The 19,282-nt window shown below is 35.7% G+C and overlaps 4 protein-coding genes across 4 annotated transcripts; 3 read left to right on the forward strand and 1 right to left on the reverse strand.

Annotated features, from left to right (window-relative positions):
- Positions 1-1,622: 1,622 nt before the first annotated feature.
- LOC133873600 (germin-like protein subfamily 3 member 2) lies at positions 1,623-2,404 on the reverse strand. Its single transcript, XM_062311331.1, has one exon. The coding sequence runs from the start codon at positions 2,385-2,387 to the stop codon at positions 1,719-1,721; it is 669 nt and encodes a 222-aa protein (XP_062167315.1). The 5' UTR covers positions 2,388-2,404; the 3' UTR covers positions 1,623-1,718.
- Positions 2,405-6,038: 3,634 nt separating this feature from the next.
- On the forward strand, positions 6,039-7,709 carry LOC133873535 (pentatricopeptide repeat-containing protein At3g25210, mitochondrial). Its single transcript, XM_062311249.1, has one exon. It carries the CDS (start codon positions 6,095-6,097, stop codon positions 7,244-7,246), a length of 1,152 nt encoding a protein of 383 aa, XP_062167233.1. The 5' UTR covers positions 6,039-6,094; the 3' UTR covers positions 7,247-7,709.
- A 4,777-nt stretch (positions 7,710-12,486) lies between these two features.
- Positions 12,487-14,897, forward strand: LOC133874035 (protein ABSCISIC ACID-INSENSITIVE 5-like). Its single transcript, XM_062311865.1, has 5 exons — positions 12,487-13,649; positions 14,085-14,156; positions 14,279-14,308; positions 14,467-14,576; positions 14,692-14,897. The coding sequence occupies exons 1-4, from the start codon at positions 12,600-12,602 to the stop codon at positions 14,560-14,562; spliced, it is 1,248 nt and encodes a 415-aa protein (XP_062167849.1). The 5' UTR covers positions 12,487-12,599; the 3' UTR covers positions 14,563-14,576; positions 14,692-14,897.
- A 3,059-nt stretch (positions 14,898-17,956) lies between these two features.
- On the forward strand, positions 17,957-18,723 carry LOC133873947 (NDR1/HIN1-like protein 10). Its single transcript, XM_062311753.1, has one exon. The coding sequence runs from the start codon at positions 17,999-18,001 to the stop codon at positions 18,626-18,628; it is 630 nt and encodes a 209-aa protein (XP_062167737.1). The 5' UTR covers positions 17,957-17,998; the 3' UTR covers positions 18,629-18,723.
- Positions 18,724-19,282: the final 559 nt, after the last annotated feature.

The raw sequence follows: 19,282 nt of genomic DNA on the forward strand, positions 1-19,282 counted from the left end.
TGTCAAATTTGACACGTGTATTTCTGTACACGTGTCAAAATGTGCAATTAGAGTCTTGCACATCTGACACGCGTAAGACGCGTGTCAAAATACTCGTGGTAAACATTTTGACACGTGTACAGTGCCGTACACGTGTCAAAATGCACGTGGCAATTTGACAATATTTTTGTAGTGTATTTCATGGTCTAAATTATATGGTGGAGAAATGCTTGGTTATACACTTTCATCCCACTCATATCTCACCCTTGTCTATGTGGATAAATAAATGTGAGAGATAGTAGAAAGAGTGTAGTGGGACCCTGATTTTTTAACATTATTGGTCCACGTAAACAATGGTAGAATAACAGTAGGATTGAAGTGTACAGCCTAGCATTTCTCTATATGATGACACGTTATTTGAAAATTTTAAATAATGTAGTAATATATACACCATTAGATGCTGTGAAATTTAATCTGAACCATAAAATGGTGGCTCTTAATTTTAAGTGAAATGAAAAGGATCATGTTTTCAATTTAAACAAGTTGTTTCTTGAAGCAAAACACAAAATTAATGAGAGCTCAAAGTTAGAAATTTTTAAGGTAATGTGTGTTGGGGAATAAGCGTAAACATATACTTAGGAATTCTAAAAAAAGAGATCTTGATATAATATGGGACATTGTCTTAATCTAAAAACTTAAAATTAGAAGATTGAATCTAATAGTAGAGTAATGCTATACATCATCCCTTTGTCCTCCTTTTGTCCTCTCAAAATTGATGTAGCTCTTAAAATCACCATTAGATCAAAATCCAAGAGTAATATATCAAAAATTTAATGGTGATTTTAAGAGCCACATCAATTTTAGGGGGACAAAAGAAAGACAAGGGGATGATGTGTAGCATTACTCGTAATAGTATTAGATGCACTACTTGTTGTTAGGAAAATGCTTGAGGTATTGCAACTTTAACAATTTCTTACAACCTTTGTGACAGTTCACATGAGTGCCATGCGGTAAAATATGGGTTAAAAAAAAAAGAAAAAAAAAAAAAGCAATACTATTTAATAAGTAAATTTAATTGTTTAGTAGTTGACGTAGTAAGTGTCACGTGAACTGTCACATTAGTTTATGAGAGATTTATAATAAAAATTGTAATGCACGTGAACTGTCACATCAGTTTATAAAAGACTTATAATAAAAGCTGTAATGTTCTTCACAACACTGTTATAGTCATGTTATTATTACTTAGATGTGAGAATCCATTACTCATTTTTATAATGTCTTGATGGCTTGTGGAGAAGATGACAATAATTATGGCAATTTTAGTATAGTGTGATTTTTTTTTTCTTTATTTTTGTAGCAATTATTTTTAGTCTTTACAGCTCACCCCTGCTTTTGGGGGTTGGAGTGATGATGACACATTACTCATGCACACTTATGTTTGTGGCTATGCTCATGATCAACCTCAGTCGGCAAGGTACTGTCCCTAATTATGTGAGATTGGCTTTAATTAATTTATCAATTTCATCTACATTACCTTTATTGTTGTTAATATTCTTATTATTTATATATAACAACTAAAAAAGAAAATAGAAAAAAGGGAAAGAAAAAAAAAATGAAAATTATGAAGTGACCAAACATCTCTGTGAGATCCCAAAGAAACAGCCATTCTATAATACTCGAAACACATATTATCCAGTAAAACTAGAATTAACAGCCACAAAATATCATTCTTTCAACCTTTACTTCACCTTTTTGGGATCAAACCTTCTTCTCATCATCCCAATTTGCTTAGGACTCAATCCAAAAGCCTTCTCTAAAAGCTCCTCATTGATCCCAGATCCAAAAATGGCAGCTGGGATTTTCTGGGATCCAGGGTTTTGGCTATTGAAGCTACCAAATATGGTTGCAGGCTTATCCCCCACATTCATTTGGAAATGCACCAGGCCTCTGGGGTACACCATGACCTCCCCTTGCTCGACTGTTCTTGCAAAAACCCGGCTGGTGGAATCCACAAAGCCTGAATATACACTTCCCTCCACCACATATGCAATTTCAGTGGCTCTTGGGTGGAAATGTGGTGGGTTTATTCCACCAACTTTAAGGTCAGCGCGTATGAATGACATGCCTAGCGTGTTGAGGCCTGGAAAAACGGTTGGGTTCACCGGTATGGCTGCAAGGCCGGTGTCTGCGGAGAAGTTTCCGGCTTTCTTCACGCCGGAGAAGACAAAGTCATCGGTGGTGGCCTCCGATGAATTCTTGCATGGGAGAGTAGCAAGGTGAGCAACTTTTAAGGAACCGTATCTCGGGTCGGGTATGCAAAAATCCTGAACTGGGTCGGGGTCTGAGGCCAGTGTTGCAGCACAAAGGAGGGACATTGTGACAAGCAAAATGGTCAAAATTGGAGACATTTTTATTCACTTCTTTGAATCGGATTCTCCGAATGTCAGTTTAGATCGATGGGATTTTATAGAGGTAGATAGAGTTGAAAATTACTTTAATGTCCTTACATTTAAAGCCAAGTAGGCTCCTTAATTGATTGCATTATAAGAGTGCTTTGCGGTCATTTTAAATCAAATCGAATAAAATATATTGTTCGCAGTACAATTTTAAAAGAGAAATGCTATGGGTACCAAATTTTTTACCAAGAGATGGGTACCAAGATGATGTGGAGCTTATTCATTGGATATGATCAAAACAATTAATAAAAAATAATGCTACAGATACCAATGAATAAGCTCCACATCATCTTAGTACTCATCTCTTAGTAAAAGATTTGGTACCTCTAGCATTTCTCATTTTAAAAAGTTTCGTTTTGAAAATGTAGAAAAATTATGTGTTCTCAAATCACAGGTAAGGTAGTGTGTTTTTTAAAACACAGGATTTTAAAAGTTATACTACGATTTTATTAAATGCTTTTTAAAAATTGTGTTTTCAAATTGAACATTTTAAATTTGTTATTTTTAAGTTGCACGTTTTGTAATTGCAAACCCAAACGAAGATTTAGGAAAATGTTTTGAGTATTATAATTTTTACTCTAACTGTCTTACAAATTGACGTGACAGTATCATGTGGACGTAGACTTACAAACTGACATTTGTCAATGTGCAACCATCACGTTAGGTACAATCAAATTTAATTGTTTAGTGGCCGTAGTGGTAAGTGTCTTAAGAAAAATTGAAATAAAAGTTATACTTTTAGCGGTGCTCTAAGATTTAACAATTTCATTTGCAAGATTCAAGGCACATAATCATCTAAATGGGTCCTGCCAATAATCTCCTCTGCCAATAAGAATCGGCTACATATAATTGATAATTATTTGGAATAATTAAATTAATTAGTGGGACTTTCACGCCATGTTTAGACTTAAAGTCAACGACCATAATTACAGTGGGTACTTTGGTAACTTTGCCGTTACACTTTGCTTGGGAGTGAAGGGAGTAGTGTAGGCTACTGAAACATGATTAGTTCCACCTGTTTTAATTTTGGCGATGTGATGATTTTTGGATTCGATGCTGTTTCCAGTGACATCATGTTTTCTATCCGTGTGATGCTTCAACTTTAAGCAATAACATGATGCAAGCGTTGGATCAGATAATACGTGAATTATTTTAGATGAAATGAGAAATAAACCCTAAAATTTAGGGGCGGTGTAGGCAATAGCTCCCTAAATTTTTAAAAAATAATAATAAAAAAAGTTAAGGTAAAATATAAGAATTTAGCCTACTAAGAGCATTAGCAGCAGATTTTTAACCATTTTCTTTATATTTAAGGAATAAAACTACTTTTTGCTTCCCTATAAAAAAATACCCCACAATAGATTCCCTTACTTTTACCTATATCAATTAAATATTTTTTTTTATTCTTATTTTATTCTTTTTCTCTCTTTCTTATATCAATTAATTATACTTCTTTTATATTAAAATAATACATAGAGAATGAATAGTTGACATGTATACATAGGGAATCACTATTCATTCCCAACTCTCTCATCTAAATATAGGGCATCTGTTGTGGGAGGTTTTTTGGTATTTTTCATGAAATTTTTCCTAAATATAGGGAAGGGAACCAATTTAGGGTAACTGCTACTACTAGTGCTCTAAAGAGCACGACCAGCAGATTTCCAACCATTTTCCTTATATTTTTGGAACAAAACTACTTTTTGTTTCCCTATAAAAAAATACCCCACAATAGATTCCCTTATATTTCTCTATATCAATTAAATATTATTTTTCTCTCTTTCCTACTTTTCCTCTCTTCTATATATCAATTAATTATACTTCTTTTATATTAAAATAATACATAAGGAAGGAATAGTAGACATGTATACATAGGGAATTACTATTCATTTTCAACCCCCTCATCTAAATGTAGGGTATCTGCTGTGGGAAGTTTTTTGATGTTTTTTATGAAATTTTCCCTAAATATAGGGAAGAGAACCAATATAGGGTAACTACTACTTCTGCTCTAAGCTTTACCAATAAATCTTTTTGACTCGTAACCTTTGGTCATAAGAATTTCTGGTTCGGACACGCTATCTGTCATGAGAGTACGCAATTCTCGTCGACATTTTTAATAAAATTAACAAAATATAAATGCATATGAAAATTATGTAGTCTAAGAACATATATCAATTTTAGATCAATTTAATAGACTGATTAAAAAAATTTATTCAAATTCAATTTAAAAGAAAACTTCGCCAGGAAATAACATCATAACAAGCACATACAAATTGAAAGTGGCTTTGTCTCTTTTCCAACTTCAACGATAATCCCCATCTGCGCTTATATGCGGGCCCTTTTCTTTGATTTGAGCCAGTCCTAAACCAAAAATCATATTCAGTCTATTTTAATTTGCTTTTTAGAATTATGATAGAATGGTTTAGAGAATTTGAAATAAAATTATAAAAAAGTTTGATAAAATTTGAGTAAAATTTAAATTTAAAAAGCTCACCCAAACATGTTTTCTAAAAATAATAAAAAATTTGGATTATCCAAACATAGCCTTATAATTTTAGCTTGGTTTTCACCCACTAGTAGATAAAAAAATGAGGCCCTTAAACGAGGCCCATGGTCACGAGAGAACTAAAATTTTAGGTTTGGAAGGGATAAAATTAAAATTTTGTGAAAAATTATAAAAAAAAAAAAAGTTTCATGAACTAACAATCAATTTTAGAATAGCTCCTTAAACTAAGTGTATTAATGTGACTTATCAAACTACCAAAGTGTGTAAAAAAAAGCAACTTTTATTGAAACATTCCTATAATACCCTTATCCTCTAAAAAAAAAAAACTATTTAAAAAAATAAGAAATTAAAGAAATTAAAAGATTAAAATTTTTTAATTAAAAAAGAAAGAAAATAAATGATAAAAAATTTTAATTAATTTTTTTTAGTAAGAAACATCATCATTTTATTGGTATTAACGTTGATACTAACAAAATCAGTCAAGTATTTTGACAGAATTTGATTATAATAACAAAATTATTATTTTTTTCCTACCTTAAAGACCTTCAAATTATTTTTTTATTCTGCACTAAACGATTTGTAATTTATGCCAGCCGCATGGATTGATTTTACATTTATCCTTTTTTCTTTTTTTTTTTAGAAAATATAATTTAGTTTTTTTTTTTTTAAAGAGAATAGTAGTATAGAAATATTTTGATAAAAGTTGATTTTTTTTGCACACGTTGATAGTTTGATAGGTCATATTAGTACACTTAAAAATTCATGAGACTATTCTAAAATAGGCCGTTAGATTATAAGGCTTTTTTTCCATTTTTCCCTAAAATTTTATTTATTTAAAAAAAAAAAAGAAGAAAAAGAAACTTTTTTTTTTTTGAGGGGTTAAAAGGTTCTTAGTTGATTATTTAAAGTAAAACATTTGACTCGTTGTAGACCGTTGGATGACTGCAGAGGTTCTTCATGGGAAGCAGCTGTGAACTAAAGAGCTGTGCTATGCTGCAAATTCTGCAATACATAGTAGCCAAACTCTTTTAAGAATGTTCTCGGATTAAGCACGATCGACGGCTCATATTTGATAGGTTACCAGACGTGGCATCAATTTGAAGCAGTTTCAACAAACCTCTCTCTCCCTCTGTTGCTGTCACTGTGACAAACAATGCATCCACCGTTGCATCGCCTACTGAGGACCTCCGCTCTCCGCAACCGCAACATCCTTTCTCCTCCATTCCCATCTCTCTCTTCTCTCCGCCTCAACCCTAAACCCTCCCTCCTCTCTCTCTTCTACCGTTCCCTCTCCTCCCCTCCATCACAAAACCCCAATCCCAGAACTAAAACCCCTCTTGAAAACCAATTCGAGACGTGGGTCCAGAAGCTCAAGCCCGGGTTCACCCCCTCCGACGTGGAATACGCCCTCTGGTCCCAATCCGACCCCGACCTCGCCCTCGACCTCTTCCGATGGACAGCACTGCAGCGCGGCTACAAGCACAACCACGTCACCTACCTAACCGTCATTAAGATTCTAATCACCGGCAAGCGCTACCGCAACGCCGAGACCCTTGTCGAAGAGGTACTCGCCGGCGCCTGCGACATTAGCGTCCCTCTTTACAATTCCATTATCAAGTTCTGTTGCGCTCGAGGATCTCTGTTTAATCGTGCCTTCGATGTGTACAAGAAAATGTTTAACTCAGAGAACTGTAAGCCCACTCTCGAGACTTATACGATGTTGTTGAATTCGTTGCTCAGAAAGTTCAATAAGTTGGATGTGTGTTATATGTATTTACATTCGGTCCGGTCGTTAGCAAAGCAAATGAAGGCGGTGGGTGTGATACCGGACACGTTCGTGTTGAACATGATTATAAAGGCGTATGCGAAGTGTCTTGAAGTTGATGAGGCGATTCGGGTCTTTCGTGAAATGGGGTTGTATGGATGTGAGCCAAATGCGTATACTTATGGGTATATCGCGAAGGGTTTGTGTGAGAAGGGAAGGGTGGGTAAGGGTGTTGAGTTTTATAAGGAAATGAGAGGGAAGAATTTGGTCCCGAGTAGTAGTATTTATATGACTGTGATTTGCAGTGTTTCGTTGGAACGGAGGTATGAGGAAGCGATTGATGTTGTTTTTGATATGTTGGGGAATTCTATGTCTCCTGATTTGTTGACCTACAAAACATTGTTGGAGGGAATGTGTCGGGATGGGAGGGGGAACGATGCCTTTGAACTGCTCGATGAATTGCGGAAGAGGGATTGTGGGATGGGTGAGAAGACTTACAAGATTTTGTTGAATGGATTGCATTTCCTAAGTGGCGAGTAGGCTCTTTGTTCACCAATATGAAGTCATTGAAGACTTATTACTGAATACAACTTCACAAGCATCTAGAAACTGTGAAATTTGATGTGAAGTATCTAATCCAGTCACTGGGCTGATTCATCCCCACCTCTAAATGCTGCATAAAAAGATGTTTTCTGCAGAGAAAGCAACATAAAGGAGTGTGGCAGGTCTTCCTTTTGCTAGAGCTTCCGGCCATGTCAATAACTGGGACAGTACTGGATAGTTCTTCTAATATTGGGTATCTCTGGTGAACTTTCTTGAGGAAATCAGATTCTTCTAAGCAAAAGCATGAGGAGGATAGCATGCCGGTTTGATTTCTTGCATCCTTGTAGTGCACCTATTTTCAGTTTCACATGGTAAACTGTTACAGCAGATCTAACCATGATTGTTATGGTCACGTTACGGTCAAAAAAATATTAATAGGATCTTCTTGTTTCTGATAGAACGCATTTTTTTTAAAAAAAAAAATTAGATTTTCCTATACATTTTCTTCTAGGTGCAATTCAGAAATGATCTTATTCCCCTGCCTCTCACCCCCTCCAGAAAAAGAAAAATCAACCAGCTGAATCTCTTGAAGATTAGTTGAAAGTTTTTAAGATTTTGTATAACCTCTATCTAATGTCCATTTTTATAGGAACGTTCATCCCCCACCCTTTTTGAGAAGGAAGAGACAAAAGGTTGCACATCCATCACTGCCATGTTTCTCTTCTGAAATAATCTATAGCATTTATCTCGCGCCATAGAGCATAAATTGTTGCAGTCACTATAATTCTAACCACAATGAATTTGCCTATGAAGTGGGAGGTTATTCACCGAATAAACTTCTTCCAATGGGTGGTCTCACAATTCCCTGCAGAAATCTTCATTAATCTTACTTCTGGCTTACATGAATTGCTGTAATAAGTCACGGTAAAATAAACAAGCTGTGAAAATTTGTTAAACCAACCCACGTATATTGTTTATTTCTTTTGGCGGAAAAAGAGATGGGGACTCACTACCCACTATATATTTTACACTTACAGTATCATTTGCAGTTTCTCTCACTGTTAACAAATGTAAAATTGAGAATGTCTTTCAGCATAAATTGACCTTCTTTGGATTGTATGATGTTTCTTGTCCCTTTTATATTATTAATTTTGGCATGTTTCCTAGGGATAGCATGCTATATGTAATATTGACTTTTATGGCTCTTTCTGCTTCCATAACTATTTTGTTTCAAGTGAAATGAAGATGATATATTTTACTGTCAAGATTTTGTTTTGTTGCATTTTACGGTGTACATAATATCACTTTAAATGTGGTCCAGCAACATACACAATTAAATTTGTGAAATCTAATTTAAAATATGAAACGGATCATCTCCATTTTACTTGACGTACAACTCAAAACTCGACTTTATAACTAGCTTAATAAGATTAGAATTATTTTTTACAATACCTTTTATGTGCAACAATTTTTCTTTCAATTTGCTATATATATCCTTAAAAGGTTGACTTTTTCCTTATCCATAGTTTTTATTTGCTAAAAAAAAAAATTGCGAAAAATCTTAGACCCAAAATCCTTTGCTTAGAAAAACCTTAAACCTTTAACCCAAAGTTGAATCCCCAAAAGTCAAATAAAAGTCATTCTTTCACCTAATTAAACACACATGAATAACCGTCACTATTTATTTGCCGGAAAATGCTTTCTTGTATTCGTTATCCTCCCATTTTGAAAATAAATTATTGGATCTGTAAGATACATGCATAGGTCATGTGTAAGTTTTACAGATTCAATGGTTAATTTTTAAAATGGAATGATGAGAAAATGACCCAAATATACTAAATAGCTTGCCTCTCACTCGCTTAGTATAGATTGAAAAATAGCAATCAATAGTGTGATAAAAAAAAAAAAAGTAGTAACAATTACCAACTTCACACCCTTCAAATATTTGTTAGAACAAAACCATGATTGGTTTTTGATCAATGTTTAGAGGGTAAGAGGAGTCGATGAAAATTTAGAGGCCAATGATAAGGATCCTCTTACCCAAATGGTAGCTCTGTCAACTTTTGACCACACAATATTGTCAACTCATCAAAACTGGCTTTGTCGTTGATTAAGATCCTTTACTATTCTTAAAATATTATACTATATACAATTTCTTAAATCACTCATTGTTCTAAAATTAAAATAATATGATCTTATTCTATTATTATTATTATTTTAAACATCTATGATAAATATTAAGGTGATAAAATTATGACAATTTTAATTATTTAACATAACAAATGCCATGATACATATTGTTGACCACACTCTAATCCAACGAAGAATACCTGCAAATACAAACGAAAACAAAGACGGATGACTTGTAGGAAAATGCTTACGATGAACACTCTTATGCTTAAGTTAGTAAGGTAATCTCTGAGAGGGTGGGAAGCAAGAGAATGATGAGGGAATAGAATGCATACCTCATACTAAGGTTTGTGTCTCTCTTTATAGAATTACAATAGGTAAGGTAAGTATGTTTGATATGACAAATAATCAAATATAAGAGGTAAAAGAATATTCAACATGAAAGGTGGTGGATTTTCCAAAGTATTCTTCCTTTTAGAGCGTTAAACCCAAATAGGCAAGGCCGTTAATGAGGGGATGCATTTCTTTATATTGCCTTCCTACCATGTGTACATCAATCGATCAGTTAGACAACTTATAGTAATTAGGGGGACATTAGTCCATGGGATTCTTTAGGGACCTTGGTCAGCCAAGGATTACCCATCGGCTAAAGTCCCATCATTTAGTGAAATATTCTAGGGGTCCAATGCTAGTGCAACTCTCTCTGCTCTTTCCGTGGTATGAAGTGCTTAAGCAATTTACCTTGAATGATGTTCATTTCTTCGTTGAGATTTTTGATGTTTTGTGCTGGATGTGAGATCTGAACTATAAGACTTTCTTCTTACCATACAATCATACAAGATTCTCAGCTGCATTTTCAATTCGATTAATATAATAACATATCTCATATGTATGTAGATTTTAGAAGAATATATGTTTTCATTATCTTTTTTCTTATTATGTTATATAATAATGAATTAATTAATTAGCAATTTTTATTTTTATTTTTGGTAAATGATATAATTAGCACTCAGTGCCATACTAAATGATTTATTTTTATTTTCGGTTATGACATACCTTGGGTCAAATCGGGTCAATCCAAAGTAAATTCACAAATAAAAGTAGGCTATATACTATACAGCCACCCCAAATAAAAGTATATGGACGGTAAAAAAATAAAAAATTGGGCAGGCATGAGGATTTGTTCCTGGATATACAGCCAAATTTGGTAAAAAGTATGATGAAAGAAAAAGAAAAAGTAGTAGAAACGTTTTTCTGATTCATCCTACCAGCAGTGCTGCTTTGGCTAATTGTGTAGCCAGAGCTGCTGAATCAGAATAGTATTTGCAGAAATCATGAATCGATTTCCAGGAATTTGATACCCTTTTATTCTCTCTGTAGACTCCCAAGATACCAAGGCATTTAAATGTTTAAATACTTTGTATCCGTTGCTTGTTGCTTTTTGCTGATTGCTTGGAAATTGTGTGTGCATTGCATGCACGAAACGTGTCATTTTTCTTGTTGGATCCTAGCCTGTACAAACTTGCACACAACAGAACACATGCAAGTCGTAAATGTAAATGTAATTTTACTGTTTGGATTGTTAACCATTTAAGCAGTAAATGTAAGAGAGTTTTTATGGGGTCACCGGTCCCTGTTCAAACAAGTTTCAAGCAGCCCATATCATGTTTAGACACGTGACTTTATAGAAAAACTCTCACATTTATTTTTAAAATAATTAATAAATTGCTTAAATTTCTGATATGTAAAGTTGGTTGTTAGATTTTCTTTGTCATAAAAAGGATCAAACCCCATACCCCATCCAAATTTTCTGTTTGGTTATATTAATGTACCATGGTCATATATATAAGATTTTTTTTTTCTTCCTGAATTCTTTAAAATATTCTGTCATTGTCAAATGGAACTGTTTGATAAATACTAATCCATTTGTTTGGTGGAGTCCTTTGATACTAAAGGTGTAATAGCCTATAACAAATAGCTAGCTACATCGATTTGCATTATCACTTCAAAATGATTAGTTAATTTGGAGTTTTCTTAAAAAAAATTATAAAGCTCAGTTTCATCCAGTAACTAGACAATGTGAGACTTAACACTCAGGACTATCTCTTATAAACTATTTACTCTATGTGAATTATTTATCTCTTCCCATACTACCGGAGTGATACTAAAGGAACCTGGTATAAGCATTTACCTAAAAAAAACAAGTTATCCAGTTTCTTTCCAAATTGCTACTAAAATGTATGGAAACAATGGAATATTATAACTTTTACAACACTCTTTTAGAAATTTACGTGACATTCACTTTTTATGAAAGAGTAATGCCATGCATATAACTTTTTTACTGCTTTTGACATGTGTCGGCATTCGATTTGAATCAAAAGTTGCAAGTGTTTAACAACTTCCAATCAATCATATTTGACACAAAGACACGTTTAAAAAGTTGTAAAGAGGTTGAATGTCTAGCATTTTTTTTTATGAAAATGAGTATCACGTGTCGGTTTATATTTTAGTGATCAGTGTGAAAAATGTTACTAAACTGTTACATTAATTTTTAAACATGATAAATATATATCACAAAGACCATTACATAGAAATTTACATTTTAATTACTTGCCGGCCGCAATTTACATTTCAGTGACTAATCTCAGTAAACTGTCGCTCATAAAAAAAAAAATACCATAATGCTGTTGTTGTGTATATATATATATATATACGCCTACTGATTATCAGCTCTTGGCTTAAAGATACAAAACTAACTTTTAACTTCATCGATTACACTTAACAAAAAAAATTAACTGTAATAACAATTTTAAGTTCAACTAAATAACTGTCATCCGCTTGACTGCCATCTGTTTAACTTCCATGCATCTACTTGAGCGACAGCTGGCGAAGTAAATAGCCATGGCTCTGCCATCTGTCCTTCATCTTCCAGCTCACCATGTGTCAATAACTTTGCTGAGATTTAATACAACCTGTTGAGAAGCACTTATCTCCGCTGCAATTGGTTCTCCAAATTCCAAAGTTCGGTCAGCTAAACTTACGTCATTTCCCTTCTCGTATTTACTGGAAATGGTGTCTGTTCTTTGGACCACTGGCCAGTGCATAAACTCTGAATGATATATAACACCTTCCTAAAGCTTCAGCTAATTCCTGCCTTGTACTCCCGAAGCAGGTTCTTAAGTTTGATCGCCATTTTCATGAGCAACACCATCTCCTCTGCATGACAAAGATGGTGGCCACCGAGTCGGACATGATCTCCCAAGGCGAGCCCGACCAACAACACAAGAACAACCCCTTCTCGTCGCTCGGAAGACAGTCCTCCATCTACTCCCTCACGCTCGATGAGTTCCAGCATACCCTCTTCGAGAGCGGCAAGAACTTCGGCTCCATGAACATGGACGAATTCCTGACCAGCATCTGGACAGCAGAAGAGAATCAAGCCACCAATACCACCACCACCACCACCACCACAACCAAAACCAACAACAACAACAATACTGCTACCGCTAACAATATGACCAACCATGCCCTTTTAGCAAAGCAGCCGAGCTTGCCACGGCAAGGTTCGCTCACGCTTCCCTCACCGCTGTGTAGGAAAACAGTCGAAGAAGTCTGGTCTGAAATCCACGGGGATCAGAATAATAGTACTAGCGATAACAATAATGGCGATAATGTTCGGAATCCCGAGTCTGCCCCTCGCCAGCCGACTTTCGGAGAGATGACTTTGGAGGATTTTCTGATAAAGGCAGGGGTAGTGAGGGAAACATCTGCAATATTGCCAGCGTCCCAACCACAACCCCAGCAGCAACAGTACGGGGTGTACCAGAATAGCAACCCCACAGTAGGTCCCACTTTTGTCAACAGGCCTATGATAGGATTGAGCGGTGCCGCCGGCAGCGGCGGTGCAAGCGCCGAGCCATCAGGGTATGCTGGAAACAGTACTAAGATGAGTACTGGTGGGTACCCACCGCAGCAGCAGCCGCCGGCGCCGCCGCTGGCGGTTTGTTATGGTGGGAGGTTAATGAATGGTGGCGGTGGATATGGTGCGGCGCCGGCAATGGGAGTAGTGGCGCCGGTGAGCCCAGTGTCTTCTGATGGGATGTGCACAGCTCAGGTTGATAACTCAGCAAGTCAGTTTGAGTTAGAGATGGGAGGGCTAAGGGGAAGGAAGAGGATCATAGATGGTCCAGTGGAAAAGGTGGTGGAGAGGAGACAGAGAAGGATGATCAAGAATAGAGAATCCGCTGCCAGGTCTAGAGCCAGGAAACAGGTAATTAAATATTCCATACAAATTTTCATGTATTTATTATTGATTGCCTCTTGCCTTTTCATCAACTTATTCCTTAATTTGGAATCAAGTCCGCAGGGTGTCGTTTAAATGTAAGTTAATCTCATTTACTTGGAGGATTAATCTGACATAATTATATATCTTCATTTCTTACTCCTCCTTGAACATAAGGAGAGGCATGCAATTTACTCGATCTGTTTACTGAAAAAAATTCTGATATGAGATAAAAGGTCAAAAAAGTTTTGAACAAGTATTGCACCCCCTTGGGAGCGGTGGAATTATCTAATTAAATCATTAAAAACACTTATTGGCCGTAATTATCTGAAGAATAATTAATACTATATATCTTGCTAATATTGTTTAAATTATATATCCATCATATGCTTATGCAACATCTAATTATATGTACTCTTACAGGCGTACACAGTTGAGCTAGAAGCGGAATTGAACCAATTAAGAGAAGAGAATGCCAACCTTAAACAGGCCCTGGTAATTATTACACTGAACATTTGATTGGTTAAGAGGTTGGATCTCATTTATATGAATTAATGTCCCTTGTTAAGTACTCTTACAAGCCTTCCTTTTTGTTTCTATCTCTTCAACTCAAACAGGAAGAGACTGAGAGGAAAAGAAAACAACAGGTAAATGTACGTGCGACATGATCGATAGGGTAATTTGTGATGCAAATTTCTTTCAAACTACTCGATCGTCTAGCTAGATGCATGCATACTTTTTAAAGTCATTCCCTAGCTACAAAACCCTTTTGTTACATGGGTTTTAAAATCCTTCTCTCTGGCAGTACTTTGAGGAAACGAAAACGAAAGTTCAAACCAAGGCTCAAAAAGCGAAAGAGAGACTGAGGGTTTTGAGAAGGAATCTAAGTTGCCCATTGTGAAGTACTAAAAAGAGGTAATTGATTAATTAATATTACTTTTGCAGGCCGGCGCGCGTTTGATCAGTTTCAGCATTGTAGAGTCTCTCTCTTATCTTCTCCATTAACATATTCATATTTACCTTTTTGCAGTGCAAGGATCGAGTAAACGCGGAAGCCATGACTGAGGAATAATGAAAACAACGTATAGGAAAGGCTAACAGATGAGAGTGATGAGAAGAAATTTGATCATATTTTCATGATCGATGGTTTGGATCATGACGTAGGATTAGCTCTTATTGAGACTATATATTAAACACTGCTAAATGTATAAAAGCCAGCTACACCTAGTGCTGATCATGTCGTTACACGTTTGTATTCTTCTTTCTTTGAAGTTGGCAGACCGTGTATGCTCTTTTAGTCTTTTATAGTTCTTGCTACCTGGCTTGTATATCTTTGCTCTTGTTTTTTTGTGCTGGAAACTAAAATATTGATTAAATAATTAAATTTATCTATTTTTATTAACTTCAACTTTTGGGATAAATGATGATTTAACATATACGGTATCAGTGCAGATGTCCTAAGATCAAATCATGTCTCCTCATTTATCTTACATTTCAATTAAATATTTCACGTGTTCGGCATTATCTATTAAAAGAGAGTTTAAGCTAGCTCATACGTGAGTGAGAGTGTTAAAGTAATTATTAAATGATTAAATTTACCTCTTCCTATTAATTTAAACTTTTAATATAAGTGGTGATATAAAGAAATCACTTCCTTCCGACTCTCGATTTTATCCTTGAAAAATATTCTTGTACTATGTGTTTTTGAACAAGTAATTAAAAAGATTTTAGGGTCAACTAGAGAGAGAGGCTCTAACCTCTCACTAGAAATCTCCTGCAACTTTCCCACCTCCTTAGTGAGAGCTCTCATCTACCTCTGTACGGTTTTTCCCGAGGAAGGAGGGAGAGTCTTCTCCATTCTCCTTTCTCCTTTCTCCCTTCTCCCTTCTCCCCCCTCCTCATAGTGCGGCCGCACCTTCTCCCCAATTTGTCACTAGTCTTCTTTTTTTTTTTTTTTTTTTTTGTCACAGAGTAGCAGCACCGTTGTTCCTCTTTCGACAACCTCGCTTTGCCTCCTCATAGTGCGGCCGCACCTCCTCCCCAATTTGTCACTAGTCTTCTTTTTTTTCTTTTTCTTTTTTCTTTTTTGTCACAGAGTAGCAGCACCGTTGTTCCTCTTTCGACAACCTCGCTTTGCCTTGTCTTCATCCTCTGGTCGTGTTCCACCCCCAGCCAGTGTACCGTACTCAATTCTACGGTGAATCTCAGATATGCTCCTTTACAAGCCAAATCTTTCATTCTCCACTCCTCCATAGTACCAACACGCCACACCATCGTGTTCTTCAGCCTCCCAGCTTTCCATCGTTGCCACCATCATCCTGTCCCAGCCACCACGCGCCACCGCGTGCTCCTCACACACATTAGCGCCTATGCGTGGATCTCATGCGCGGATGCCTGATTCTCACACGCCAACGCGTGTCCTTTGAGCTCCTGCTTTGATTTTTGATGGGTTACCGTCTCCTTGCACTTTGGTGTGCAAATCTTCAAGTAGTGAATTTTGTAACTGGATTTGTGTTGATACCCCTTTTCTTTTCAGTCCTTGCATCGAACTATAACAGTTCATATTCAGCTTCAACCTCTTATTGGTGGTTGTTAATGTTTCCAAGTGGGGGTTCAAATATTTTCGCCTTAATCCATAGCCCTTTTGTTTCTATAACCGCCTTGTGTGGCCCATTGAAATGATTGGGTCACTTGTTTGACCAATTTCCTAACATTTATTTCGATTTCCACATTGTACGTTATATTTCCTTTTGAGATTGTTGTTGGGGAGCTCAACCATTTTTTGTTTATAAGATTGCTTACTCACTTTTCCTTTCGGATTAGAAGTGAGAATAATCATCATTTTGTAACCATTTCCTTAATCAATTAAACAAAATAGTAATTATAATTTTTTTTTTTTAATTATTTATCAATTGTCAAATAAATTATGAATGAGAACATTAAGACATGGTCACTCTTTTCTATTAGCCTAAGTTTTTGAGATAACTAGTGATTTAACATGGTATCAAAGCAAAAATCCTTAATTGAAATTTTGATTTTACTGCTTAATTACCTTCATTTTTAGTTCAATTGTTAGGTCTCATTTGTTGATGAAGATTTTAAACCCACAAGTGAACTTCACCGATACCAATATTACTTAAAAGTTTAAGTTGATAGAAAAGAATGAATTTAATTATTTAATTAATATTTAACACTTCTTCATATGTATGTTCAAACTTTCAACACATAGACTATTTATCTAAAAAATAGGGTAGTTAAACTGGTAGAGTCGATCAGTGTTTGAACTCAAGACTTTGCTTTAATACAATATTAAATCATTACTTATTTTCTAGAAGCTTAAGCCAATAAGATGAAAAAAAAAAAAGAAAAAAGAAGAAAGAAGAAAAAAGCACATGCAATATTGTTTTATATTATATATATTAAACAACCCCCAAAAGAAAAGAAAAAGAAATGCCCTTGGTAGCAGTGGAACTACCTAATATTCTTTAGTTACTTATTAGAGCACTCACAACCGCTTGTAAAAGTGGCTTCCCCTTCTCACACACGCACACCTCCTTAGCAGCAGTACTGGAACTAGCTAGTATCTAATCGTTACATAAGTTTAGTTACTTAGAATTATGAATTGAAATAGCAGATTTAAGGAAAACATTTGCTGTTTGCAGGCATACACGTACATACAGTTGAACTATATATGCATGAAACATTTGATTGGATAAAAGGTTCTCATTCATATGGAAGTTGTTTGCAGTAGTAATTCTTACAAGTCTTGCTTTTGTTTCTCTTCAACTCAAACAGGAAAAGAAAGCAACAGGCAATTCTAATAATTTCTTTCTTAAGTCTTATCAAATAACTCAAAGTCGCATTTGGTGATCATCGAAGAACCAACCCCCATTGATAACCTAATCATCCTCCGTCGCAAAAATACATACATTTTGATAATTATGGAGAGGTAAGCTCGCTGGTTTTTTCTTCTCATGTTTTTTTTTTTTAAAAAAAATAAAAATAAAAATAAAAATTCCTCGTCTTCTACAGTTGCTAGCAAGCAGAAGCAGGGAACAATGCGATCTTCAACGGCTTTTGGAAGTTACAAAGAAATGCCTTCCTAGCTCATCTCTTCTCGCAACCGTGTAAGACTACGTCTTCCAGTCCCTGCAAATCTTTCCTAGAAGTTTAAGGCAACAGCGCTGACTTTAGACAGCAATATTCCTTTCACACGATCGAGCACATGGAGAAGCTGCGAGGGCTTCACTCTCCTCGCTTTCAAGTTTCAAGGCTATAAAATAAAGCCCCATCATTGCTATCAAGAAAAAGACCCCTTCGCTCTTGAGTTCCAAGCTATGAATGGAAGGTGTGACGGCTGGTGCCTTTCCAAGAGCATCTTCTGGTTCTTCTACACAGCCACTTTCATCTTCGTCGTTGGGGGCTTCATCTTCTGGCTTATATTCTCTCCCAGCGAGGTGAAATTTCACGTCACTGAGGCCTCGCTCACACAATTCAATTACACCGCCGCTGCCGCTAACAACACGCTCAACTATAAACTGGCACTCAACATCACCCTCAGAAACTCCAACAAGAGGGTGGGAATATACTACGACCGCATCGAAGCCATTGCTTACTATGGAAAGAATTGGCTCTCTACGGTCAGTTTGACTCCATTTTACCAAGGCCACAAGAATACTAGTGTTCTAAGGCCGGTTTTTGAAGGGCAACAAGTCCTATCGCTTGGGACTCGGGACCTTTCAAAGTTTGATTCCGAGAAGAGTGCTGGTTTTTATAATATTGATATAAATCTCTCCGTCAAGATAAGGATCAAGTACGGTAAGATCAAAACTCTCCGATTCAAGCCGCAGAACATCGATTGTCCATTGAAGGTACCATTGAGCTCCAATGGAACAGTTGCTGAAGGTTTTCAGGCTACCAAGTGTGACAATGTTTATTTTTTCTCAGACCCTAATGCTATGGATTGAGACCAACCCGGTCCAACCAGAATGTCATCAAACACATTGAATTATATGTTAATAAGTTTGAATTATTCATCCCAGAAGATAAATAAATAAGTTGGACCGGTTTTTTCTTCTTCTTTTTTTTTTCCTGATAAAATAGTCACAATACAAAAAATGGGGAAACAAGATCAGTAATAGAGGAAGGGGGAAAGCTGCAATCTTCCAATGACAACCATAGATTTAGTAAACCCTAAAGTTTCTAGGGCTTGAAGTTCCTACTTAACCTTAATTTACTTGGACCTTTCTAGAAATCTAAATCAAACAATGCTCAGCCCAAAAAGAAGTAGACAGAAGTAAACCCAAAGAGGTGACTCGGTTCTAGTTAAATGGATAAAAAAGTAACCCACCATGTCAACAGGAACAGGATCTTATCTATTTTAAGATTATTCTACGGTTTAGATTTTGTTTTGTTGTATCTAAAAGTATATACGGCACCAATTTTAAATGACGTGATAATATATTTACCATGCGGCAACAATAAACCCATTTAACATTTTTATTTCACATTGAAAAAATTATCCTCAATGTGGATCACATCATAAGCATTCTTGCAGGACACCTTATTGAATAAATTTATAAGAAAAAAAAAATTGCAGACCAACTCCATCTCTTGTAACA

This window comes from Alnus glutinosa, chromosome 7 (genome assembly GCF_958979055.1).
Source record: "Alnus glutinosa chromosome 7, dhAlnGlut1.1, whole genome shotgun sequence".
Lineage (NCBI taxonomy): Eukaryota > Viridiplantae > Streptophyta > Magnoliopsida > Fagales > Betulaceae > Alnus > Alnus glutinosa.